The sequence below is a fragment of the Gastrolobium bilobum genome, unplaced genomic scaffold, assembly GCF_033153095.1.
Source record: "Gastrolobium bilobum isolate Gb01-03AN ecotype WA unplaced genomic scaffold, APGP_CSIRO_Gbil_v1 utg34604, whole genome shotgun sequence".
Classification (NCBI taxonomy): Eukaryota; Viridiplantae; Streptophyta; class Magnoliopsida; order Fabales; family Fabaceae; genus Gastrolobium; species Gastrolobium bilobum.
The window spans coordinates 8,493-36,409 of NW_026895416.1; the positions used below are offsets into that span (position 1 = coordinate 8,493).

At 34.6% G+C, this 27,917-nt stretch overlaps 4 protein-coding genes across 7 annotated transcripts; 2 read left to right on the forward strand and 2 right to left on the reverse strand.

Moving 5' to 3' along the window:
• Nucleotides 1–325: 325 nt before the first annotated feature.
• On the forward strand, nucleotides 326–8,741 carry LOC133310347 (lanC-like protein GCR2). Of its 3 annotated transcripts, XM_061511277.1 has the most exons (7): nucleotides 326–345; nucleotides 6,080–6,248; nucleotides 6,450–6,628; nucleotides 6,965–7,076; nucleotides 7,185–7,301; nucleotides 7,404–7,718; nucleotides 8,211–8,741. In XM_061511277.1, exons 2-7 carry the CDS (start codon nucleotides 6,081–6,083, stop codon nucleotides 8,547–8,549), a joined length of 1,230 nt encoding a protein of 409 aa, XP_061367261.1. In that variant the 5' UTR covers nucleotides 326–345; nucleotide 6,080; the 3' UTR covers nucleotides 8,550–8,741. The 3 variants fall into 3 exon arrangements, with proteins under 3 accessions (XP_061367261.1, XP_061367252.1, XP_061367256.1); XM_061511268.1 differs by lacking the exon at nucleotides 326–345 and having other exon boundaries at nucleotides 6,027–6,248; nucleotides 6,959–7,076; XM_061511272.1 differs by lacking the exon at nucleotides 326–345 and having other exon boundaries at nucleotides 6,027–6,248.
• Nucleotides 2,466–4,180, forward strand: LOC133310374 (stem-specific protein TSJT1-like). Its single transcript, XM_061511293.1, has 4 exons — nucleotides 2,466–2,746; nucleotides 3,007–3,247; nucleotides 3,370–3,490; nucleotides 3,850–4,180. The coding sequence occupies exons 1-4, from the start codon at nucleotides 2,535–2,537 to the stop codon at nucleotides 4,038–4,040; spliced, it is 765 nt and encodes a 254-aa protein (XP_061367277.1). The 5' UTR covers nucleotides 2,466–2,534; the 3' UTR covers nucleotides 4,041–4,180.
• A 493-nt stretch (nucleotides 8,742–9,234) lies between the features above and the next one.
• LOC133310295 (protochlorophyllide reductase, chloroplastic) lies at nucleotides 9,235–11,657 on the reverse strand. 2 transcript variants are annotated; one of them, XM_061511211.1, is made up of 5 exons: nucleotides 11,508–11,657; nucleotides 11,299–11,403; nucleotides 10,450–10,981; nucleotides 9,704–10,062; nucleotides 9,235–9,606 (listed from the first exon to the last, which is right to left on the reverse strand). In XM_061511211.1, exons 1-5 carry the CDS (start codon nucleotides 11,559–11,561, stop codon nucleotides 9,451–9,453), a joined length of 1,206 nt encoding a protein of 401 aa, XP_061367195.1. In that variant the 5' UTR covers nucleotides 11,562–11,657; the 3' UTR covers nucleotides 9,235–9,450. The 2 variants fall into 2 exon arrangements, with proteins under 2 accessions (XP_061367195.1, XP_061367189.1); XM_061511205.1 differs by having other exon boundaries at nucleotides 9,236–9,606; nucleotides 11,305–11,403.
• Nucleotides 11,658–13,442: 1,785 nt separating this feature from the next.
• LOC133310367 (uncharacterized) lies at nucleotides 13,443–19,630 on the reverse strand. The gene is made up of 7 exons (XM_061511286.1): nucleotides 17,860–19,630; nucleotides 15,975–16,065; nucleotides 15,460–15,617; nucleotides 15,330–15,381; nucleotides 15,135–15,217; nucleotides 14,864–14,957; nucleotides 13,443–14,351 (listed from the first exon to the last, which is right to left on the reverse strand). Exons 1-7 carry the CDS (start codon nucleotides 19,516–19,518, stop codon nucleotides 13,756–13,758), a joined length of 2,733 nt encoding a protein of 910 aa, XP_061367270.1. The 5' UTR covers nucleotides 19,519–19,630; the 3' UTR covers nucleotides 13,443–13,755.
• Nucleotides 19,631–27,917: the final 8,287 nt, after the last annotated feature.

Below are 27,917 nucleotides of genomic sequence, written 5' to 3' on the forward strand. Positions count from 1 at the left end.
TTGCAGAAATGATTTTATCATATATATATTTAAGTATTTGAATTCTTTATAAATTTTAAATATAAAATATAAATTTACATATATTTAATATATTTATTGGTATCAATTGATTTAACTAATAATCCATTAAAACGATATTTCGGCCGATCGAGTTGATAAACAAATTGGGTTGAATAACATTGTACATAGCCATGGGAAAGCCTGGAAATGGCAATCAATTGAGCCATAGCATGAAGGCTAGACTTTACCCGATAATAATCATGAGGTGTGGTGTCCACATATAAGAAAGATAAAGAGAAGATTTCCAAAAGAAAAAAAGAAAAGAAAATTAGAAAGAAAGAAAGATAAAGAGAAAGCTGAGCTAGTTATCTAAGGAATCTTCAGGCTCATAGAAATAAAGGAAAGATAAGAACATGTCATAGTTACAAACCCACAGGATGTGGAAACTGAAAAATACAGTGGCTGTGCTGACTCTATGTCATAATTGTCTCTCTTCTTGTTGGTCCTACACCTTGCCAAAGCATATCCATATTGGTTTTTCGGTATTTTCACCATTTCAATGTTATTTGAAAAAAAAAATTCAAAACTAAAAAAAATTACACAAAATAATACGGTAAAATATACATTGAATAAATGCGTGTTTAGTTATTGGTCGAATTAATGAGTGTTAACTAATATAAATTAAATTAATCACGATTATTTTGATAACCTATCACATACTCATTTCATGTGCAATCGAGGTAAATACCACACCTCTCCTTAACGAAAATTATGGCTAATATAATTTGTACTAAAACCATTGATTCTAGGCTTTTACACCCTTTTGCCCCTCATTAATTAATTAATAATCATTTTGCTCCTGATTCGAAACTATATACCAATATGTCCCTCTTTAATCGACTACCTTGCATTTTTAATAGATTAAATGGTCAAAACAGGCAAAAATGACTGTTGGGAGATTTAATCGACTAAATCTCCATATTTAATCGATTAAATCTCCAACAGGCAACAAAGGGAAACGAGTCAGTATGATTTTTAATCGATTAAGTATGGAGATTTAGTCGATTAAATCTCCCAACAACCATTTAATCGATTAAAAATGCAAGTTAATCGATTAAAGAGGGGCAGATTGATGGATAATTTTGAATCAGGGACAAAATGATTATTAATTAATTAATGAGGGACAAAATAGTCAAATAGCCATTGATTCTACCAATACCTAATATGCACTCTATGCAACTTAAATATGCTTTTTACTGTATTATTTTGATAATTCATTTAAATTTTGGATTGTTTTGATTATTTATTTTTTTTCTAAATAAATGACTTTGCAATGGATAAAAGGCCTGGTTTTTCGTTTCAACTTGGCAAGGTTTCATTTACTAGTTCAAACTGATCATTTTTCACTAATTTAAAATTTTAATAGCGCATCACTTGTATTGCTAAGTATGGTATAAATGGACAAATATCTTTATCTTCGTCTATTTTGGAAGCTCACACTAGCCAGTTACTACACGCAATTCAGAAAGCTGAAAAGAAACACAGAAGATAATTGTTTTTTTAAAAAGAAAATTCCAAATTGAAGGCCATAATTGAGTGACTTTGATGTCCAAACAAGGGAAACTGCCTCCAATCTCCCACAGAAATTGCAAATGGCGTGCAATTTGGGGAGGAGGCGAAGACAGTGACCTCATGGGGCCAAATACTATCTTCAGAAGGGAAAAAAAAAATTCTTATATGTTTTTAAAAGAAAGATATTTTTCTTGACTATGAGTGATTATATGCGTTATTGTAGCATTATTATCTCATATTTCAATTATATTTCTAATATTATAATTAATGTAGCATATTTAATCTCATGATAAGATTAAGAGTATACCTCTTGGAATTTGATACTTATCCATCAAACAAGGGACCCACCCACGCCCACAACTTGCAGACAAGGCCACCTTAACCACCCCAAACTCTTCTTGTTCACTTGGGGGGAAGTACTAGGTAATCCATATAACTAGGAGTGTCAAAACGAGTTGATACGACACGAATATATTAATACTAACACGACACGAATTTTTATTCGTGTCAAAATTTTCAACACTGACATGACACGAATTTTTTGCGGGTTGATACGACACGAATAATACGCAAAATAGAGGTCAAAACGGCAATTGACAAAAAAAAAATTTAAAAATGGATCGAAATTAAAAAAAATTTAAAAAATAATAATAAAAAATTAAAAAAAAATACGGGTCAACACGGACACGAATAAATCAACACTAACACGACACGAATTTTTTATGTGACATTTTTTCCAACACGAATACGACACGAAATTTTTTGCAGGTCAACCCAACACGAATTTTCGTGTCGTGCCGCGGGTCGACCCGCGTGTCAAAACCTATATTGACACCGTTATAACCATATAAATATACAATTACCCTCCCTTGACAATCCCTGCTTTCATTTTTTTAACTTGTGTAGCTAATTGGGATTCATTTTCCCTATTTTGAGGCCTGAGATATTGGTGCAGAATCAAAATGTTGGCAATTTTCCACAAGGCTTTTGCTCATCCACCTGAAGAGCTAAACAGTCCTGCATCTCACAAAGGTTCCAAAAAGCCTAAAGTTCCTGAGGAAACTCTTAAGGATTTCCTTTCCCATCATCCTCATAACACTTGCTCTATGAGCTTTGGTCATGCTGCTGTGTTGGCTTATGTTCGACCTGATAAGCCTTTCTCAGTTCATCAAAGGTTATTCATCTGCCCTCTTGAACAAAGATCAATATTTCTACTCTTAAAGCTTGTACTTATAAGTAGTATGTGGGATCTTGGAACAGTGATAAAGGTTTTTTTTTTTTTATGATTAAAAGGTTATAAATTCGAGTGTAGAAATAGTCTTTTTGCAAAAATATAAATACTTGCAAGTGCGGGAGTGTTGTGTACCGATTTTGCCTTTTTGCATATGAGTAGTATGTATGAAGAAAACTCATTTTGCCTGGTCACAATTGCAGGTTGTTTTGTGGGGTTGATGACATATACTGTCTCTTCTTGGGAAGCTTGAACAATCTGAACTTACTCAATAAGCAATATGGTTTGTCAAAGGGTACTGATGAGGCCATGTTTGTGATTGAAGCTTATAAGACTCTCCGTGACCGTGGTCCATACCCTGCAGATCAAGTTGTCAAGGACCTTGATGGAAGCTTTGCCTTTGTTGTCTATGACAGCAAAATTGGCAGTGTCTTTGCAGCACTGGTATATGCTAAGCTAGCTAGCTAGCTATCTACCATCTTCTTCTTGCTTTTTTTATTTTTATTTTCCCATCTTTAAATATTCTAGTGCATCTATATAATAAAGATGTTGATCATGGTTTGTAGGGCTCTGATGGTGGAGTGAAGTTGTATTGGGGTATTGCAGCTGATGGATCTGTGGTTATCTCTGATGATCTAGATGTCATTAAAGAGGGTTGTGCTAAATCCTTTGCTCCCTTTCCAACAGGTGTACTATTTTAGCCACAATTGATTGGTCTTTTATCTAGAAAAAAACAGTTCAAATTAGTGAAATTGCATTAATTCAAAGGCTAGTAAGAGTTTCAAATAAAAGAGGGTGAGTCTTGATTAGTGATAAATCTGTTATTTTGTGACCAGAAAGTTATGAATTCGAATTTGAAAAATAATTTCTTTTACAAATATGTAAAAGGAAGATTGTGTATAGAAATTACCCTTCGTCCTATCTTCGTTAGTCTGGATTTAATAGAATTAATATAATATGAATTTTCAATAGACTTTTTTTTGAAAAAAAGTAATAGACTAATTGTATAGATATGAGATGAATGACATGTTGGTATTGGTATGCAGGGTGCATGTTTCACAGTGAAGGAGGTTTGATGAGCTTTGAGCATCCAATGAACAAGTTGAAGGCAATGCCTAGGGTAGACAGTGAAGGGGCCATGTGTGGGGCCAACTTCAAGGTTGATAAGTTTGCAAGAGTAAACAGCATTCCTCGAGTTGGAAGCCAATCCAATTGGATGGAATGGGACCAACATTAGGCCTTAAAATGTAAATACACCCTTATGTATGGTTCATATAAAATAAAAATGTCATCAATGCTCCTTTCCTAACTTACCCACCCTACCCTTCTGAATTTGTTTTATTTTCTTCTTACTTGTGTTGTTTTCCTGTTTCCTTCTGAGTAATCATGTATACATATTGAAGTGCTTTTCCAAAGATAGTGTCATGTTAACTGTTGAACATGGTGACCGAGAGATATTAACTTCTGTTCTATCTGTATCTTTATACATGAAGATGCAGTAAGTAGGTAATAAGAATTTGGAAAAGGATCCGTTTATAAATTTTTTTTACAAATTACGTTAAATATGACGAGTCATATACTCTTGATTGAAATATGACCAGTCATACTTAGTGTAATTTGTAAAAGTTTATAAACAAATAATTTATAAATATAATATTTTCTTACGAATTTATAATGTATTATGGATGACAGCGTACCAAATGTGAAAAATGGATGAACAGTCACAGCTGTCAAAGTTAACACGTGCTTCCACTGGCTTAATGCCATATTAAAATTCATACGACAAAAAAAATACCAAATCATCATGCTAGCCTCATTTGTCTTGTCTTAACTCTCAATTCCCATATATATTAAAATAATTATTGTCTACCGTTAGTGTAATATAGATTTATATTTTTATTTAATAACATATTACACATTATTTATTTGAGTTTGATATTTTATATAATTATTAACATATTTTGAATTTTTAAATGATATATTAATAAAAAAATTGGATAATGTAAACCCCAAAAATATTCATTTGACTAGTACTAATCATAATGCAATGACTTAATATAATCTTTCAGGTTATTATCAATTGATATTTTGTACTAGTCCACAAAATTAAAAAAGGATTAGCTATTTACCGAGAAAAAAAAAAAAGGATTAGTATGTACCAAAAAAAAAAAAATGATTAGCCACACTTGCGTGAGGCTTCGACCCAAAATAAACTCAACAACTTTCCCTTTTTGATAGCATGCATGGGTTGTAGTATCTAGTTAGGTTTTTCTTCTATTTGATCAATCATGTTCAGATATACAGAATTTAATTTTATTCAAACACATTATAATTTTAATATAGTCATTCTATTTTTTTAAATTATTTGCCTTATCATATAATAATATAACGATGTATTATTAAAAAATAGAATAAGGATGATTTTGCACAAGTAAAAGAATCATTTAGAGGTGTCAAAACGGATTGACACGACACGACACGAATTTGACACGATGCGAATTCAACACGAATTTTTATTCATGTCCAAATTTTCAATACGACACGATACAATTGACACACAAATTATGGGTCAAAATGGTAATTGACCTAAAAAATGGGTCAAAATTTAAAAAAATTAAAAAAATAATAATATAATTAAAAAAATATGGGTTAACACAAATTTGATGAATTTTTTGCGATTTATATTTCCCAACACGAAAATGACATGAATTTTTTTGCTCATCTACTCGAACATAAATTTCCGTGCCTTGTTGTGGGTCAATATGGGTTAACACCCCTAATTTGTACCGGTATAAATTATAGTCTCAATTTTCATCATTAATCATTTTTATATCTAATGTTTCTAATTTATTAAATATATTAACTATTACATGCAATGAAATCAATAATTAACGGTTCACTTTTTCTGCAGTTACTCAGATAAGTTATATACGACATCGTTTTGCGGTGGAAATCATGGTATTTTTGTAATTTTAATTTATTTCAGGATTATAATAGTTTTTATATTTATAATTATTTAAGATTTTAATACCAAAACAACGTCGTTTTGAGAATAAATGCAGATAACTTATCTGCAGTAACTCTGCATAAATATTTTTCCTATAATCAAATTCCATATAATAATAACCTGCCAAAAAAATATTAAACTTTTTAAGCAGTTAATATGATGGTCTAACTACTTTAATTCTAAACTCCTTATCATCCATTTTATAGCAATTTGACAATTTCTACACTCTTCTCTTACGCTCGCACTGCTGTTTGGTGCCTTTGGTTGGTGATGGCCGATCGATTCTATCGCAACGATATGCCACGTTTCGTGGCAGAGACCACACTTGAAGAACAACAACAAACTCCAACAACAGAATCACTCAACACCCTTCTTTCTCTTCCTTCCCAAACGCTCTCTGCAAAGTTCCAATCAGCAGCATTTCACTTGAAACAATCGGTACTTTAACGCCACCCCAACTTCATTTTTCAGATTTCTATAGGTTCTTGATGGGTCTTCGGGTTAATGGGTTTCTTTCAATTTGCTTTCTTTGATTTTGGGTATGCTCAAGTTAGTAACTTTTGCGTTGGTGCTATAGTGGGTCGATGTGTGTTTTCCTATCCAAGTGTTTGTGCTTTGTTTTCTAATATTCTTCTTCAGGTGGTGAGGGAGACTTGGGGTTCGAGTGGGAAGCGTGTGAAGGACTATACTCTTTACACTGGGGCTCTTGGTACAGCGTACCTGGTTTTCAAGGCCTACCTAGTAACCAAGAATGGGAATGATCTTAAGTTATGCTCAGAGATTGTTAAGGCTTGTGATTCTGCTTCAGCAATTTCTGGGTACCCTCTCTTTCTTGTATCAGAGGTTATCATGGCTTAGTTATTCTGAAGGGTTGGTTTAAAATGCTCATGTAGGATTTTATTTTTTAAGGATTGCTTCACTTGAATGGTTGGATTGAAGAACAAAAGCGTTTGCTTGGATATTAGCTTACCTATTAATTAAAAATCTGATATTGTCTTGTTATGTACTTGTGAAATTTCCACTTGTATTTATTCCTTATACTTAAGTTAGGGAAATTACTTGAACCAGAGTTTTAAACTAGTGTTTGGAAAAACCTAAAAGTAAACAGTTATAGGAATTTATTTTAGTTAAATTTGCTAATGTATTAGTTGCAGCCGTGTGACATTCATCTGTGGGCGTGCTGGTGTTTGTGCTCTTGGTGCTGTCATAGCTAAGCACATTGGTGATGAAACACTACTTAACTATTACCTAAGACAATTCAAAGAGGTATTTTTATTTTTATATTTATTTTTTACCCTTATGATACTTCCAATTTATATATATAATTCTGTTGATTAACTGCTTTTCATATATGTGCCTTTTCTTTGAGAACAGATTGGGCTACCTCGTGATTCGCCCTATGAGCTATTGTATGGCAGAGCAGGTTACTTATGGGCTTGTTCATTCTTAAACAAGCATATTGGTAAAGACACCATACCTTCTACCAACATGGTAAGGCATATGAGCTTCATGAGTCATGGCATTCTTCTTTTGCAATTTATTTTGATGAAATCATTTGGACTTGCCATGAAAATGGGTTTTTAACTTTTATAGAGATCAGTTGTGGATGAAGTTATCACAGCTGGTAGACAATTGGCCCACGAGGGAAGATGTCCTTTGATGTATGAATGGCATGGGAAGAAATACTGGGGTGCCGCCCATGGACTTGCAGGAATTATGAATGTTTTGATGGACATGGAACTCAAGCCAGATGAGGTTGAAGATGTCAAGGGTACACTGCTTTACATGATTAAGAATCGTTTCCCTAGTGGCAATTATCCCTCCAGTGAAGGAAGTGAATCTGACCGTCTTGTGCATTGGTGTCATGGAGCCCCTGGAGTCACTCTCACACTAGCAAAAGCAGCTGAGGTAATATTTTCCTTAGTTACCAAATTCAAATGCAAACTGCATGTGGAGTCTATAAGATGTGAAGGAACTGATAAATTGATAATTTGCATGAATGTGGTTGCAATGGATTTTATATCTTTTTGTTTCATTTCAAAAGAATGACTAATGGTAATTAATGCATATAGTGGTAATGAAACTGAAGAGTGATATAGGCAATTCAATTAGTAAATCAAACCACTCCCCATTAAACTCCAACCAGCGAGGGTGGGATGAGGGCAATCCTTGTACATAGCCTTACACTTGCATATTTGCATAGAGGTGGTTTCCCGGATTCGAACTTGTTACCTTTCAATCACAAAGGAGCAATTTTACCACTCCTCGGAATGAAATTACGTACTATATCGTGATTTTCTTTTAATTCATATAACACTATTTATGCAATAATTATCGAGCCTAGATATCTAAAATCCAATGTTCAGATCTCATGAATTGATTCTTTTCCATAATCATTAGGTGTTTGGGGATAAGGAATTTTTGCAAGCAGCCACAGATGCAGGGGAAGTAGTATGGGAGAGGGGTCTGCTTAAGCGAGTTGGAATTTGTCATGGCATCAGTGGAAACACCTATGTCTTTCTTTCTCTATACAGATTGACAGGAAATGTGGAGTACTTGTACAGAGCTAAAGCATTTTCTTGCTTTCTACTTGATAGAGCACAGAAATTGATCTCGGAAGGAAAGATGCATGGAGGAGATCGTCCTTATTCCTTATTTGAAGGTCTTGGAGGAATGGCATATACCTTTCTAGACATGGTTGAACCACAAGTGGCAAAGTTCCCAGGGTATGAACTTTGAAAAGAAAAGAAAAGAAATAAACAACTTTTGGGGTTGACAATGATATGATGTAATCTGACAAATTTTGTAAATATGGAAAAAAAAAAAAAAAAAAAAAACTCCGGAGTTGTGTCTTTGAAGTGCAATCTGAGATGTAACAGTAGAGTGTGATGCATTGTTCCAGCTCCTAGTGCTCTATGATACTTGCTAAAATAAATTAGGTTTTCTATTTTGAAGTGTTTCGGCTAGAAGCATTTTTTTTTTTTTTTTTTTTTGGATAAATCACAAATATCCTTTACAGTAAGCAATCTGAATGAGTTGAAACATCCAGATATGGTTAATGGCCCCAAAATACTCCTTTTAGGTTCAATTTGCTATGCCCTTAAAATTAAGAGTGAAAAACATTAAGAATCGACATATATGATTTGCATACGAAACATGTACTTTTCACTCACAATTTTTTTTTTTTTTTTTTTTTGCTAATTCTTTTATTCAACTAATAAACTTACTATTTTTTCAAAGGAATAAGCTCTAACACGCCAATCTGGTTTTTCTCCCCTGCATTTTGCCTGTGCGATTGCTCTGTTATGAAGCAAGATCTCTTAAACCATTTACTCTGGAGTTCAACTTAAATAACTATTACTGAAAATTGAAGAGAAATTATGCTAGCTCAATATAGGCAATAAGAACACCACATAACTTTAGTTTGCAGTCACTATGTTCAGTTATTTCAGAAAGTTTATAAGCACTTCGCCACATGGTTGAATGATTTTATTGATAGTCTTAAATCTCAGAAGTCATCGACTCCTACATCAATGCAAAAAAAAGTTCCTAGCTCACAAAACAATATTAACTCTTCTGAGATGTCATTTTGCTCCATGGCAAGGTCAAATGATACAACATGAATATTGGAGGCTCCCAGTTAGGCCAAACCAACGAGTTTCTCACTAATCTCCCAAACCTTGCGAGCCTTTTCTGCATCGCTGGCCTCTTGGGACAACTGATTTTCAAATGAAGCAGAAGTTTTATTCCAGCTCCAGTAAACACCAGATTTTGTTAGGCTTGGATCACTTACAACCTATATTAAAAACAAACAACCATATATGAGAAATGAAGATATTTCAATAACCTATGCTCTTTTCATCATTGTCTTTTTAGAGTCCCATTACTATTACCTGAGCAAGTCTCTTTCCTGCTTCATCTTCTGATACAAAGCCTTTGGTTATATACTTTTGAAATGGAGGGAATAGAGTCCTGAACAAAGGAATGTGCTCTCTAAACAAGCCTGTTGTGGCAATGCAACCCGGGTAAAGGGAAGCAAATGTGACTCCAGTTTCCTCATGGAATCTTTTATGGAACTCTTGCATTGTGAGCATATTACAAACTTTGCTGTCCTTGTATGCCTTGGCACCATCAAAGTCTCCACCATCTATCATGGATGAAGTGTTTAGCCCATTCAAGCCACCCGCAAGTCCCCTCAAGTCACCAAGGTTAGCCTTGGGAGGTACATTTCCAGCCAATGTATTTGTGTTCCCTGTTTAATCTACACAATCAGCACACAAAAAAGCAACCAAAAGAACTCGACTTCACAATAAACATATAGGAATGTAATAATATAAAACCATTACGTGGCCTTCATCAAATAGCTTTAAGTTTTTGGATTAAATTAGTTCCTTGCATGGTATCCGAACTGATCAAGTGATTACGAGTTTCGATTCTTACTACCCCTATTCTATTAATAAATAATTAAATATAATGAAATTTCTTAAGACAAATAGGTATGTCTGTGTATTATCCAATGGACTCTAGTGTAAAGAGACATGTTAGAGAAATATAATATAAAACTATTAATGTGGCCTTCGTCAAATAGTTTTAAGCTTTTGGGTTGAATTAGTTATTTATACATACTAATAAATTGGACCTGTGATTGAGCCAACAATGATCATGCGCTTTGAAGGGTAATCAGATTTGTTCAAGTCCTCAAGCAAGAGGCGTGCAAGGAGAAAATGCCCCAGATGGTTTGTGCCAACACTAAGTTCAAAGCCTTCAGCAGTGAATCTAGGTTCCTTAGCAGTTGGCAAGTAAACAGCAGCATTGCAAACCAGCACATCAAGTGGCATCCCTGATCTTCTGAAGTTATCTACAAATTGGCGAACACTGTCAAGAGAGGCAAGGTCTAAGTGCATAATGGTGTAGTTTTCCTTAGCTATGCCAGCAGATTTTGCAGCTCTTGCAGCTTTGAGGAAATCCCTGCAGGCCATTATAACATGCCATTTTCCTGTCTCAGCCAAAGCCTTAGCAGTGGCAAGGCCCAATCCAGAGGAAGCACCAGTTATCACAACACTTCCTTTCCTCAATGTTTTCTTGCCTTCTGGTGCTGACTTGTTAACTGCTGGAGTGGTTGTAGCCACTGTCTCTGCCCTCACAGCACCAACTCTTTGTTGGAATTCCCTCTGATAAAAGAAAACAAAAATTAGACAATGGCCCCAAAAACTTAGGGAGGAGATTACATAAGTGCTTTGTTTTTTGTTGTTAAACTCTGGAATTGATTAAAGAATAAAGATCAATAACCCATTTTCAACAAGTATAATCACATATCAGAGGCTAACGGATTCTTAATCCTTGTGGTACAGTGTTTTGACCATTTACTAAAATTTACATGAGAAACCTTAATACATGTGGAGCCTTAAAAAAAATCCCCAGAAAAGGAATTAAGCCAAATTTGTTAATATACTCAGATATAAGTAGAAGATAGCAAAACTTTAGTTACACTTACCTTGTACCTCAATGCAGAAGAGCTGAAGTCAGCTTTGAGAGGTTCAGACAATGAAAGACCAAAAAGGGTGGAGTCCTTGAGAGATAAACTAGACTTTCCCTGCAACAAAGACAAAAAGGAATTTCCCAAAAGCTCAATTCAATTATCACTCTGGTAAAGTAATATAAGAAGGCGAAGAAGCAGCATGGGAAGTTGAAGCAAACCTCTTTAGGAATGGAGAAAGAAGCAGGAACCAAAGAAGCAGCTTGGAGAGCCATTGATTGTAACTTGCAAGGAAATAAAAAATTAAAAACTTGGTTTTTTTTTTTGGTTGTACAATGTAAGCACTCAGCAAGAAAATCTAGTAAGTGGTGCTACCCACTGGGAATGAGTACTTGAAAATGAATTTATAATTTTATATAGTGAAGTGCTTATTTTGATATGAGTGGATAAGATAATTAGCAGCATGTGGACTTGCCACGTCCTTTCAAACCAACCAATGGGGTGTCTAGTTTTGGATTTCTTAAAGAAGGGATATTTTGATGCGTTACCAAAAGAGCCAATCCATGTCCCACAACTAAGCCAACAATAGTAATGGCCTATGGACTGTGAATATCAGAGCTGAAAGTAAGTGGGGTATTTAAGGCAAATACATGTCTTTTTTGGCAGCTTCCTTAATGGGGATATGGGGGGATTGTTCATTTCTTCTCAAAAGAAGAAACTAGAAGGTTTTGAACGCTCCATCATGTGTGCAAGTTGCAGCCTCACCATGTTGTCCTAACCCAATTACCTCATGGGAACCCAATGAGTTGCTACATTGGGCCTAATTTTACAGAATGGGGCTTAGTTTGTTGTAGTCTAAGCCCAGTAAACTGCAGTTCTGCCAATACAATACATAGATAATCGACTAGCCTAGAACTGTGGTGCTACTGTTCAAATATGTTCATGGTCATTATTTGTGTGCATTGTTGACAAGAAAAACGACTAGTGAATTGACGAATCCTAAATAATGAGACAAAAAAGACCCAAAACTAGTTTTAACACACAAAGTATTTGACATGCCAGCTTGTGTTAAATTGATGTCAAAGATTGTGCTCTATTTTTTAATTTCTATATTTGGAATTAGGGATGTGTAAAGGTCGAACCGAATCGGATTTTTTGAAAAATCGAACCGAATTGGTTTAAATAGTTCGGTTCAAAACTGGTTCGGTTCGGAAGTAGTTCGAAACCGGTTCGGGTCGACCCACTTTTGAAAAGAAAAAAAATTTAAAATTTAAAAAATAAAGTTATAAAAATTAATTTGGTTCGGTTCGGAAACGGTTCGGTTATTAAACCGGTTCGGTTCATGAACCGGTTCTTTAAAAACCGGTTCGGCTCATGAACTAGTTTTTAAAAACCGATTATTTTATGGGGCGGTTCGGTTCGGTTTGGTTTGGTTCATGGTTCGACTCAATTTTTTGGTTATTTTGCACACCCCTAATTGGAACGTTGATATTCCAGGAATATCCCATATTTTGGAATCCAAGCTCTTCGCATTTTTACGTACATGTAATTTTAAGGAATTTGACAAGTTTTCCCCGTAATGAGTTTAACTATAATGCCATGAACTTGATTGTCATAACCATGCTCTTGAATCTTTTAACATTTTGGCTCTTCAGCCAAGAGAGGTTATCAGATCAGATAGCATTTTCCAAGTGCCTTGCACGATTAGATTCTATTAAGTTTTATTTGAATGAATTGAAAATTATATCTAAGACACCACACGCTTAAAACGAATACACCATTATCTTCATCACCGCCAGTAGCGTGCGTGGAATATGTAGGTAAATTAGCTGATGAGAGCAGAAAAAATTGGCACGCCACGGTTTAATCACAACTTGTAATTAAGCTATCCCAAACGCAACGTCAACACTTAACAAATAACAAAGAGAATAAGCAACTAGGCGCTTCAGCCTTGAAATTTTCTCACAAGATAATCTTTAAAATCTTTTATCTCATACTGTTGCAATTAAGTTTCTAGACTGAACAATGCTCTAGTCACACTAATACGCCATGCTGTTATCCTGCAATTGATTAACTTGGACAAGATAATGAATTTCCATGACAAAAGAAAAGTATAAAAGAATCATCATTTCTAATTTCAATAAGCTTTTCTCCAGAGTAACTCTACATTTCCTGATTACATAAAAATCCATCGGTTTCTAAATTCTTGGTGTGCCTTTTTTTTTTTTTTTCTTGTTTGACAATGTTTCCCCATTTTCCCCCATCAGTGGCTGATTGGAATGGCAACCTACCTTCATCCAACAAGCACAATATCAAGAAAAGAAATAGAACCCCGCTAATATTACAAATCTCACCCACTTTCTGTACAGGTTTTCGCCAACTAAAGAAATGTGAAGCCTACTGCCTTCTGAGCTGATATTATGAACTCATTCCCTGCCATGCCCATAAGTATGCATATCCAATCACCTCTTATATCCGAAGGGGCAATCCAAAATTTTGGAAAGTTCTAATTTCACCTCGAAGGCCGGCAGTTACAATCACCATACCCCAGGCTGACATTTTTTGACTAACCCCATTAGAGAAATCCAAACTGACACGGGGGCTATGATTTCTTGCACTTAGAAGAAGTTTTTCTTCTGGCCATGTTGCAATTCTATCAAAAAAGTAACTGTTTGTCGCACTTCCAATGGTTGCATGACGCGGACTATTGTTGTAAACTGAGGCAGATCGGGAACCCTCGGTACCAAAGTTTTCATCTACAGGGGTAGGAGGATGATTGGCCGATGAGACTTCATCAGTGTTGTTATCAAGCTCAGGTTGTTCTCCAGAAAATGCATCATGCATGTCCCATGCATCACCAATGCCAGGCCAAGGAATGGCCACTGACACATCTTTACAGTGAAAAAGTTCATATGAACGCGTGACAGTCACACTTTTACTTCTGTTAGGCCTGCAATCGGCTTCATTTTTCCAGATGTATACATGAGAATCCTCACTCGCAGCGACAACATATTTACCATTTGCTGTGAGGGAGGCTGAAATTGAGCTAGTTGCATTACGAAAGCCTGCACAAAACTTGCATCAGTTTGACCAGCAAGGAAATAAATATACTGAAGGCCTATTGCCATTTGACCAAAGTTGCAGACCTAGCAAGACCACAATTCTTTTTCATCTGTCAAAATAAATTTACAATATGTCTTTCTGCCTTAGTAGAACAAATCACGGAGAGATAAATATTCCCCCAATCCAGACAAAACGTAAAAAAATTTGTAAAAGTTTTGCTTTGACCACAGAATAGAGCGCACCAAATCTTGACACGGATGAAAGCAGTTTACCAAATGGTTTATTCACTTGCTATATTATCTTTTTGAATAAATTTCACTTGATATATAACTAGTGTTACATAACAGAGGGCGAACCAAAGCAGTGGTAAAGCTATTCCTTTGTAACTGAAAGGTCACGAGTTCGAATCCGGAAAACAGCCTCTTTGCAATGATTTGCAAGGGTAAGGCTGCGTACAAGGATTTCCCTCTCCCCACACTCCCTAGTCGGGTTTAATATAACTAGTGTTACATACCTTTAAACTTATGAACCAGATCAACACCATCAACAACCCGTATTCGTGAATCAGCAGATGTGATAAGTACTTCTGATGAACTTCCTGGGGCAAACTGTTTATAAAATTCAGTGTGGAAGACAAGCATAAGCATTGTAACTTAGTCAAAGCAAATCCACTATAGTTGTGCACCCTCCCATTGCTTTTTATTTCCCCCCTGTTCAACATTTTGGAAGGGGATACAAAAAAAAGGGAGCATATCATATAACACAGCAGTAAATCATTACAATACCTGGAAACCAGTAATTTTCTTGTGATGTGATTTCTTTTTCTTGTTCTGCAGATTGATCTGACTTTTCTGTTGCAACTTATTTTCTGAGTGAAATATAAAACGAATATGATAATCAGTGGCTCAACAATAACCACAATATAGATTGATAGACAGAGTTATACGGAAAAAAGAGAAAACAAACGCCTTTCACAGTACCAGATGTATTATATAAATGGCAGCTACCCTTGTATGAACCAACTAGGGCACCCTGCACCAGCAAATTTAACTGAGTTTAAAAATTGAAAATCTGAGCGTTCAAATAGATGCATATTAACCTTGGACCAACCTGACCGTCAGGAGTATAACAAGCAGCAGTGACCATCTCATGCAGATCAACCCAATCAACAACTTTTCGTTCAGGTATGCTCCATATGCGAACCTTAGCATCCAAAGATCCGCTAATGAAGTATCTATCATCAACAGGATTAAACTGGATGCAAGTTACTGTGCCAGACAAAAACAGATTGAAGCAAACTTATAATTAGCAAAGAACAAAAAAAGGGGAGGGAGAGGAATATTTTAAAAAAATGGGCCGGTGGGCCGTAATGTGGTAACCCAGTCGTAAAAAAATGGGGTCTATCTTGAATTAGATTGGATAGGGACCGGATGGACTGGGAATCTAATTTAAATTTTAGTTGGGAAGAGGCAGAAGAAGTTCTGATAAAAATGATTGAAAATATATCAGTGTTCTGCCCTTTAATCAAAATTATGTGACCATAGGAGTGGCTATGTGACATTTACCCAGATTAAGGGTTAGCAAAGATGAGAGCATTACAAGATGTAATAACTGCATTTACTCACCAAAGTCACTGTGTGAAAAAATTTTCAAACAAGACTTGCTCGACAAATGCCATAGCCGCACTGTTTTGTCCATTGAAGATGAAAGCAAGTGCTGAGCAAAGTGGAGGGAAAAAAATATTAGAAGGATGATCCAAAATTACACACTTTAATTCATATTTCTAGAATACACTGCACTTCTTTATGACAAATATTTGAATTTTAAAGATTATTCAACAAACATTAATCAAGAACATTGAATAAATAAATAGATGGTAAAAAAACCCCATTGAAGCTTTTCAGAGGCATTGTCAGAGCTTGCAATAATATCAATCGTTAAAATTTTTAAATTTTAATCACTCCGAAAGGTTCTCATCCTAATCCCACTAGTGTTACTGTATCTATAAGGTATGACTCAAATAGGGATATTATGTATTAAAACAACCTGTTTAGGTATGCGTCCACTTCTATGTGGATAATAGAGGGAAGTTTGGCAAATGAAAAAATCCATTCAAAACTTTTGAAGTTGAATGTGGTTTCATAACAATATAAATCAGAACCAGTTTCAAACATCTTGAGTTTGTATAAACATTGGGTCTGAACTAGTTCACAACAATTATTATTTGGTACGTGTAAGCCAATCATTTTTTAAAATTTTAAACAAATTAGGAGATCAGGGGAGATAAATAAAGATTTTTTTGTAGGGAAAAAAAGATTGCATATAGCCAATTTAATTTAGAATTTGTTTCGGGCCAGTTTTGACTTGGAAACTTATTAAATAAAAACTGATTTTTAAAATTTGAGTCTCTAAAGTACCTAACTAGTAGTTATCCACTTTTTTAAGTTTGGCAAACACTACCTAAAACTAACATAGGGAATAATGATAAATTGACCTGAAGTTAAGCTTAAAACAAGATAAAATCTCAGCCGGTCATCATAATGACATCAACAAACCATCTAATAAGCACTCTTAAGTTACAAATAGAGCATCCTAAGCAAGTTACTGACCTGAACACAATTTTTCTGTCTTTTAAGCAGTAAACTTCAGTTCCATTTTCCTTATAGCCAAGCCAAACTATCTCTACATTTATTATTCACTATAGTGAATGCTGGAAAAATTGGATATACCCGTGGAGCATTTCACAGTCAAAGTAAACATTAATTATAAAGAAATCTTAACATATACCCACCATCCTGGTGTTTATAAATTACCTCCTTAAATTGATAATTTTTAAATGCCTTTCCAAGGAACTCTAGGAAAAATCAACCATTTTAGACTCATTAAATTCAAAAGTTTAAAAATATAAATTTCAATCTGATAGGGAGTAGAAAAGAAAACAATCCGAAAAACCTTCTCACTGGGACAGAACTGTATCTATTTGTTCCTCCAATATGTATTTTAAGACTACACTAACTCAACCCAAACTAGTGCCACAAAAAACTAGCGATAGTCTAGTAGACTGTGTACTGTGCACAAATATTTTCCGCAATGTAATAACCAGACATCTCCCTCAAATAATATAACCATTGTTGCGTAAACTGCAGATTAAACGCAACAGATATTGTTAACACTAAATATATTCTAATGCAATTTGAAATCCATATTTGTCCCTTGATGCCTATTCAGCCACTGGAAAACTGTCCTATTCCAATCAATTATATAACGAATACTGAATCTTTGTGGTACAGATACAAAGCAGAAAACTAACTCAAACTGCCAGTAAAAGTGAATTAATCAGTTAACAGGGAAATATAGAAAAACCAATAAAACAACAACATATCCAACACAAGATCAACTAAGGCCATATAAGAGTGAATAATAAACTTTACAGACACACTGAGAAATTAAACACACTGCCGGAATTACAGAATAATAAGATCAAGACCTATCTTAAAAATAGAAGCTAACCTGAGACTTTGACCAGGAAAGGTCAAGCACATCATCGACATGGCCTTGAAAGGAGCAAATGGGTTTTTCTGTGAGTGCAAACACAGTTTCTGGCACCACGAATTGGTCCAAGCTCAGTGACTTTCTGCTAATGGATGACCTCCCCTTTCTCCTCTTCTCCGGATGGTTGCTATCCATGGTAGGGGACAGAAGCGCAGCAGATTCCGGCGACGCATTTACGACAAACAACATATTGACATTCCCATCGTCTGGTCTCTCCATCAGCAGCTCCCCTTTCCTCTCTGACTCCACAACCTGCCAAACATGAATCACAGAATCCTCACCAGCACTGGCAAGATACTTCCCATCCAAACTAAACTTAATACTCCATATAGATCCATTATGAGCCCGTATCTCCTGGCTCTTATACATTGCAGTAAGCTCTTTACATGACTTCCCATACTGTCTAACCCTCACCCTCTCAGGTCCATGAAATGAAGTAGCAGCAGCAGCAGCATCCTGGCTATCATCAGTGGCAGAACTCGACCTCCTTCCACCCTTCTCCGACGAGGTATCCCTCTCGTCGCTACTCCGCCTCTCCTTATGACCCGCCATTGAACTTGCAACACTCTTGATACTCTTCAACCACCCACCTTTCTTCTTCACCTTGAAACCACCACCACCACCACTACCACCGCCACCTCCTCCTCCTCCTCCACTTCCATTCCCTCCATTAGCATTGAAAATGTTATCAACATTGTCCTTAGCATTACCATTACCATTACCCTCCTCCACGTTCTGCCGGCGCATTAACTCCTGAACAATCGGCGAGTGCCCCACCACCGTCATCTGGAACTCTTCCATGGTAAACTGCCTACCTGTCTCGACCTCCCTGAGCTTGTCCCACATCCCATCTTCCCTAACCTCCTTCACCACAAACTCCTTCCCATTATCAAGATCTCTTATGGTGCACACTTGTTGTTCCTTTTCCTTTTCCGTTTCCGTTTCCTTCACCCTCTCCACCTCCTCCTCCACAACCACCACCGCCGACGGCGACGATTCGCTCCCCTTGCAACTCTTCCCCGAAGGAGGCTTCCCTGGGGACCCACCCTCGCCATTCCGGTTATTTACAGAAAGAATGGAAAGAATCGAAGAAGACGAATCATTATTATTATTACTGTTGTTGTTACTATTATTATAATTCTCACACGCGCCGTCTGATTTCGATCGGACCATGGAAGCGGCGGCTGCTGCGGCGGAGGCGGAGGTTTTGGGCGGGTGTTGGTTGAGGTGATCGGAGGAAACGGATCGGGAGAAGTCGGCATTGATGATGTCAGGCTTGCCACGTGTCAGGGAAGGGTCGTCGGAGAGTCCCATGTTTTGGAGGAGGCGGGTGCGGCGTTCGGAGACGGAGGAAGGTTGGGAGATCCATATGTCGTAGTTGTTGAGGGCGAAATTGTAATTGTAGTAATTGTTGTTTGTGGAGTGTTGTTGTTGCGGTTGCGGTTGTGGTTGTGGTGGTTGTTGCGGTGGTTGTTTTTCGTCGTCGTCGTCGTCGGAGTTGGAGGCTGAGCATGAGCAAGAGGATGAAAGAGAAAGCAAACGGTCTTGTGACTCGTAGAAGCACTCTTCTTCTTCTTCTTCTTCTTCTTCTTCTTCTTTACGCACCGTTTTGCTCATCGTTCGTGTTCCTCCAGATTCCGATCGGGCATTCCCATTTCAATAATGAAAATGCCTAATCGATCCGATCACGTTCCCAAACCCCCACTTCGATTCCAACTCTGACCCGATTCGATTCGTTTCGGGTTCGGTTACAGATCCAATTCCGAAACCAAAGCGAGAGACAGAGAGAGAGAGAGATTTGGGAACGAAGCCCTATGCTATTGCTGTGTATGTGGTGGTGTGAAGGGGAAGTTGGGGTTTGGACAGGCAGCAATGTTTCTGTGTAGAGAAGAAAGACACAGAAAGAGAGAGAGAGAGAGAGAGAGAGAGGTTTTCTTTCTTTTGCAGTTACAATAGAATATGTCTGAGAAAGGGGAAACGAAATTTCTTTTGGGTTTTTTTTTTTTTTTTCACGATTTTCAGATGCTAACACTTAACACACCAATTTCGAATATGGAAAAAATTTTCTACCCTTTTGCTTTTGCTGTTTATCTTTTTCCCTCCCTTTCAACACTATATAGACTAGTGTTATTATGGATTTCATTTACTTTCCAACTTCGTGAGGTGTTTAATGGTAGTACTTTCAACTAATAAAAATAAGTTTAGTCAAAATAATTTATTTATTCATTTATTTAAGGATTCATAAATATGTTATATTATTTTAATATAAAATTTAATGAAATACTTTTGACCGATCCCGTGATTTCCTGGTCAATTTCTAAAACGTCTCGTTGACTGGAAGATTGATATCGTAATCAAGTGTTAAAATATCTTATTAACCGAAAAGATTGATAGGTCAAATGTTAAAACGTTTTGTCAACCTAAACATTTATTGTATAACCCAAACATTTATTATTTGACATTTCTGGTAATCAGTTGCGGAAACGTTTCGTGAACCCAAACATTTACTATATAATACTTCTCGTAGTGAGTTGCCGAAACGTTTCGTCAACCTAAATATTTAATGTCTAAAAATTCTCGTAGTCATGAAACGTTTTGTCAACCCAAACATTTACTATATGACACTTCTTGTAATCAGCTGCGAAAACATTTCGTCAACCAAATCATTTACTATCTAACGCTTCTCGTAGTGAGTTGCGAAAACGTTTCGTCAACCTAAACATTTATTGTCTAACACTTCAACCCAGAAATTTACTATCTAGCACTTCAAACAAATGAAGGAAAGATGCATTAAGACATTAATAATCAAGTAATAAGTTTACGTCAAGATCCATCTAACCCTAGACTACAAGAAGATTTAGTCAAACATGTTCAAATCAAAAACACGAAAGAAAATAAAGCTTCCCCAAAACTACATCTCTAGATGTTGAAGGTAAAGCTCCTCTTGATTGTGCCTCCAAATCTCCAAAACATTGTCTCCTTTAAGTTCTAGTCGTCTCTCTGTCGCTTCTCTTTTCAAAAGCTCTAAAAATCTCTTTTATATCAGATAAAATGAGCTAGGTTTCTAAGAACGCACAGCTGCAAAATTTGTTCCGCAGGATAGCGCGTTTAAACGTGCTCTGACAGTTCCTAAATTCTATTTTTCTTCTTTAAGCACGCTTAAGCACTCTATATCACGCTTAAGCGTGCTATGGCAGTGTCCGAATTCTCTCAATCATCATGATTTTTTCATATGCTTCCTTAACTCCCTTTTGTCTTTGTCTTTGTCTTTGTCTTATCCAAGCACATCCTTGCTCCAATTAGCTCCGTTCATCTACAAAATTAGCAAAGATTACTCAAATATGCCGAGAAAGAAGGATACAACTTCCTAACCAAATAACAATAACTGTTTATGCTTTAGGCTAGATTTGAAAGTTAATAACTATGATTTTAGTCCATTAAAGCATGATAAACTATGAGTTTATTAGAGCTCATCTCGGTGAGATTATTATCAATAGGTTAACCAATAATTCACCACAATAAGTAAGCCAACATTATATCTTAACTAAAATCTTTAAGGCATTAATTTCATGAATTATTACATTTATATAATTCTGACTTGATTAATTTTTTATGAATGTAAGACTTCACCACTTAAATTTAAACTACCAACATGGAGAAGGGGAAGGCAGAGAACTGTTTTTGGGTTAAATAACACAAACATATTTCACGGGGTAACATTGATTCCCAGCAATCCCATTTGCATCATCTTTTGCTAATTGCAAATGTCTTGGTCATTCGTTTTTTTTCTTAGTAATGAATATTATAATTAAATATGAGTGCCATATGTTTCAATGATTTTGTTTTGTGTCTTCCGAATATATTATATTATTAAACACATAAACATGACTTTCCACGATTTAAGTTCAAAGTAACAGCGCTGTAGATCTCCAACCAACAAAAGTTTTCGTGCTTTATAATTTGTCCCTTAAACAGTTTTGTGTTTCTCAAAGCGTATTGTAGTCTAGTGAGGCATTATGATTATGTCTTGGATTAGCACCCAACAAAATATTTGTTTTGTTTTCGGTGATTCACATGTACCATCACAACAAAGTCATTAAGAGAGGATTTTATTGCTAACCGGGGACAAAATAAAAGGTAAAGGGGTGTCATTATGCGATAAACACTGTATCTTTGAAAAGTAGTGACTTCCACCCTCCTTACAAGGCTCACCTGAATCATGTATAGGTAGGGATCACTAAATATCTTTTTTACAATTAAGGACCATGGACTATTATTTTAATAAATCTATCTTTCCTTTAACTTTTTAAGACTATTCTTATGCTGAATATGATAATAACTCAAATCCATGTACATTAATTATCTTTAACTTTCTTTGAGAAATAATCCAAATTAAATATGTTGGTTATTTATACCTGAAACTGAATTAATGAGGTCATTAGGGCTTTGAATATCGATTAGTATTTATAATAAAAATATTGGTTATTTATGACGCTATTTTATTTGTTTTGAAATAATGAAAGGAAATTTTACCCGTTACAAATAGTATCCGATCCTTCATTTTTAGGAAAATAAAATAAAAATAAAATTGTTCAAATAAATAGTACCTGATCTCTCAATCATTGTACCAAAAAATTAAAAAAGAAAACAAAAGGTTCGGCTTAGCATTATACTTTTATTTTAAGTTTCCTGAATATAAAATTTTAACATAATGACAGCTGCACGAGAGCATTGGGAAGTGAGAAGAATTATAACAAATACATAAGAGTTCAAGTAAAAAATTTATTCCATGGCTTAAAAGAGAAAAATGTGAGGAAATTCGAAAAAATAAATCGTATATGTGTAAGCAACATTAGTTTATTGATGGAATTAAATAAATTGTATTCACTGTTACCAGAAAATAAATAAATTTTATTCATGAGCACAAAAATAAATTTTGCATAGCGCTTACATGAGGAATTTTTCCAATAAACTTTATCCTTATTTCTTTCATTTTTTTCGTAAATGATGATGGCATGATTTATTTTCAAGATTCTGTAGTCATTATTCCATTTCAAAAGAACCTTATCAATGAGTCTTAGCCTTCAATTTGAAATATCTCTCTCTCTCTCTCTCTCTCTCTCTCTCTCTCTCTCTCTATATATATATATATATATATATATATATATATATATATGCGTTTGCAGTATCCTCAAATAAAAACTTGAATTTTCACATGGAAGATTTTTACTATCTACTAACACTAGTTACTACTACATGATAAAAACAAATTAGCTCTTTCCAATAACATATGAAAGGAATATCCATATAAGGAAAAGGGGGGAAAATTGCAGAAATCTTTACCCTTACATTTTTTCCAATATAAAGCCATAATGTCATAGGATGCATTATTATGGCAAGCACAATTTATAGTATCCTTGTAGCTGAATGTTAGCAACAATCTATTATTATTTTTATTTTTAATGTCAATTTATAAATTGATGTATTTCATAGACAATGTCTATATATATTTTTATGACATTAGCTTAATCGTATCGCTTATAGCATAAATTGTCCATAAGTGAAGACTAAGAATAGTAGAAAAATTGCAAATAGTATTATTTAATTAATTACTTTACAGATCATCATAACATGGAGACATATAATGAGCAATCAAGGCGTAACAAGTGCAAAATACATATACACACGGGTATATATTCTTAGGACAAGGTGACTTCTTTCCAAATAGCTGACACTTATTCTTCTCCTCCTTCCCTTTCTTTTTCTACTTTTCCTGGTCATAGTTCTATACTTTTATTTCATCCTCTAAGAATGATCACTTTTGTTTCTTATAAGTTTGCAATTAAATGGTCATGAAGCATCTTCCTTTGTTCAAACCACCCCACAAAAAAGAAAAACAGAACAAAATCAAACATAACCAAGCACACATAAGATGTTCAATTGCTTATGTCAAATAAAATGTTAAATAGGACTAGGTATGCAGTTTATATACATATATATATATATATATATATATATAGTATGATGTGAATAATTTATCTTGTTCATAATAAAAATTCAATTAAAAATATTAAATGCTGGTGGCTCAGTTGGCGCATAAGAGCTAAACAGGTGGGAGTGAGAGCATGTTCGAATCTTCCCAGTACCACTTTGGAAGAGGTTTAAAACCTTAATCCTGAACACGCCCTAAATCGAATTAGTTGCGAAGTAATGAACCGATTGGAATATTTTTAAAAAAAATTCAATTAAAAATAAATAGGTGAGCATATCATTAAGAATATGAAAGTATGGCTGCTCAAATATATACAAGAGTTCATTAACTTCACAAAATTAAATTGGACTTCTTTTTCAACATAATTACAGTGAATTACAACTCAATATATAACATATGGAAACATGTTGAAGAGAGAGAAAAGCCTGTCTTGTTTTTTATTTGTTGCCTCTTTGCAAATGAAAGCACTGTCCAAAAAGCACTCTGTCCATGGTAAATAGTTAGAAAGGAAAAGAAAGGTATAGAATATTATTGTCCTAATAGTGACATTCCTTGCATATGTCATGCAATGATTGACTTCATCTTCATCTTGTAGGTTCTGGTCAAAGTAAACCTTGCATAGCTCACACGCTATGTACATATTTGTATAATTTAGTTTAATAATTTACCCCTTCTTTTTGGTATGTGCAAGCGGGAGAGAGTATTTTTTTTTATTCAAAAAATAAGTCCAACTTTAAGGAAATCCAGAGCATAATTAGCTAGAAATACGGCAAATAAAATATAAATAATGTAAAGGGGGCGTTTGGTACGCGACATTTGGCCGGATTCCCGGGAAACTGAATTTTTCTAAATTTTAAATTTTCGAATATTATCGTAAACTGAATGTAAAAATCATATTTTTGAAAATTGAGATTCCCGGACAAATAAAAATTTCTCCTGTACCAAACACCCCTAGAAGACAAATTTTATGTGTTTGAGGGAGTAAACCAGATATCTTACTTCTGCATAAAATTATTTTTTTCAAAAGCAAGTATGATTACTCTCTTGATCATATGACTCATACACTCACACAAACAGTTAACTGAAAACCTATATAATTATTCTGTGATTGAACAGGTAATATGAATTAGTTCATTTATCTACTTAATTGAATTCAAATATGTGTAATGTTCTTTTGCACAAAAATTAATTTGCGAATATCAATTATCATTGATTTCAGTGGTAAGAAACTTATTTTTTTTTAAAAATTAAAATACCAAGTTTGAGTATGAAAAAATTTTGAGACGAATTTTAAGAAAACATTATCTCAAAAGCTAATTTGAAATATAGTTAAAAGTCTATATAAACTCCACACTAGAATCTTGTGTTTTTGATACGAGACTCATGTCTCATACTTTACAATTGGATTATAACATCCAATTATGCTCTGCATTCTCGATGCTCACGCAGTCTAACTTGACTCTAATTTTTTATTAGCTCTAGACAAACACTTCAGTGCTAACATCATATACACATCATTTGATTGCAGCTAGCAAATATAATGAACTTTAATACCGAACTTTTGAAGTGAGGCTTTTTCAAAATTCGTATGAATTCTTATTAGACTTTTCTTTGCCCTTCGTCTCTTTCAATTCACAGGGAATTGAGATTCAAACCTGGGTCTTCTATATCCTTGTGAGGAAAAATAATTCCCTGCTTCCCGTCTCTCTCCTCCTTCTTTCTTTCTCTCTCTCCTCTCTCCTCTCTCAATGGCGGTGCATTATACCAGGACCACTACATATTGGCTCCCTTGTGAGATACTTTTACACCAATTTGTGTGCTATGTGCTGTTGGCATATAAACATTGATTGTTTGAATAGTATTAAGTTACGAAAAAGTGTATATCCTTTTAAAAATACAAATTTAGGTTCTTTTAAAAGAGATATAAATATAAAGAGGTGTGAGTTTTATTGAAAAGAAATAAAGACAAAATAAAAATAAAAATGGTTCGCTTTTTTTTTTTTGCAGTTATCACAGATAAGTTATGTGCAGTAAGTCTAATACGACGTCGTTTTGGGACAAAAACTATGGTATTTTTGTAATTTTAATTTATTTCAGGGTTATTATAGTCTTTATAATTATAATTATTTAATTTTTCAATTTTAAAACAACGTCGTTTTGGAAGTAAATACAAATAACTTATCTGCAGTAACTGCAAAAATATTATTATGAAATAAAAATATAAGTCTCATCTCTTTATATCTATATATCTTGTAAAATGATTTAAATTTGTATTCTTTAAAAGCATGTATATTTTCCCCTTAGATTATAGGAAAAAGTATGTATTATTTTAAAGGATGTAAAATTGTGTCATTTTAAGTGAGAAAAAGAGATAGATAAAGAAGGAAAGAGAGTGGACAGAAAAATATAAAGGTGTGAGTTCCACCTCTTTGTGGAAGTGAAAGAATATAAGTTGTGTCATTTAAAAGTACAATCCCTAAATTATATCATATAAAAGTAGCTCTTAATTTTAGGGGACCAAAAAGAAAATGAGGTACAAAATCTAGGGGTTGATGAGACTAAAGAGGATAGAAGTTGGGGGGTTCAAACCACCACAGTGTGGTTTTTATTTACTTTTATATTTTCAGTTTATCACTGGAGGGACACAATGAGATATTGTCTTTTATTTGTAAAGTATATTAATTGACACTTTCTAAAAGCAGTAAAATTTTAAACTTATGAGCAAGAATAGTTATGTTTATTTTTTCAGTAAGAATTGAAGAAGTGGGCTTTAACTTAATTGTGAAAGAGAGAGCCCAGGGAAGGGTGGTGTTGGTGGTGACAGGAGATTAAAAACCAGTGCAGGCTGGTGTGTGGCCAACAACTTAAGTTACTGTTCTCCCACTTCCACATGGTGTCCACTTCTTAGCCCATTGTGTTTACTGTTAACTGAAGGCGACACAATTTGCGTCTTTCAAAATGCTTGTGTGTGCGCCTTTTGGGACCGTCTTATTAATGTCTCCCATTCCCCACAGTTTTTTTTTTTATTAATGTTTATTGTATTATAGTAGATAAAATTATCTTCTACACACAAAAAAATATCTGAAGTTCATGTGGGATTATGTGAAAAGAAAAGAGGAAAAACAAAAATATAGATCCCTTAAACTTTTATGTCTGTATAAGAACTAAAATTATTTTCTATAATATAAAAAACATCAATTTTTTTGTTGTTCTCTTTTCTTCGGATCACAAAATTCTCCGGTGCATATATTTTTATAGGTTGGTGGATTTGTGGTCCAAATAACAAGAAGCATAAATGGCCAACATCTACTCCTCCTGTTAAGGGCGTTTGGTTGAGGAAATTTTTTTTGAATATTAGGAGAATGTAATTGATAGAGAAATGGTTGGAAAGTGAGTTTGGTAGAAAAATATAAAAAAAATTGTTTGGTTGAGTAAAATTTTACCAGAAAAATTATGTGAAATTCCTGAAGAGTGTGTTTGGTTGAATAGAAAATATTGATGGGAAACTAATTCGAATTACGAAACTATCCCTTTAAAAATAATATTACCTTTGTAACTTTTGCCAACTTTACGGTCATGGATTTATAAAACTTTTGCCACTTTTGCAACTTATCTGGTTTTTAGAAATAATACCACCTTCCAAGAAGGAAAATGTAACAGTGATTTTTGGACAAAAAACGTGCAATTCAAGATAGATAGGGAACAAGAAAAGCTGGGTAAAAATTATAAAATAAGTGAACCAAACATGGATTAATGATAATGCAGGCATCACTACCCATGATTATTTAACAAAATCCTGCATTTCTTATAAACTGGAATTAGCCATCTTGCTTTTCAGATTGTGATCACAACGCATAAAAAGATATTTAATAAAAACAATTTAAAACTTCTTGAGGTTAAATTTTGAATTCTTTTGCAATGATATTCTTTTTCTTATCAAAGAAAAGAAATCATTCCTTTACCAATGAGCTCTGATTAATATGGGTGTGTATAACCCCGTTTTTAGAATTTTCTCTCTCTCTCT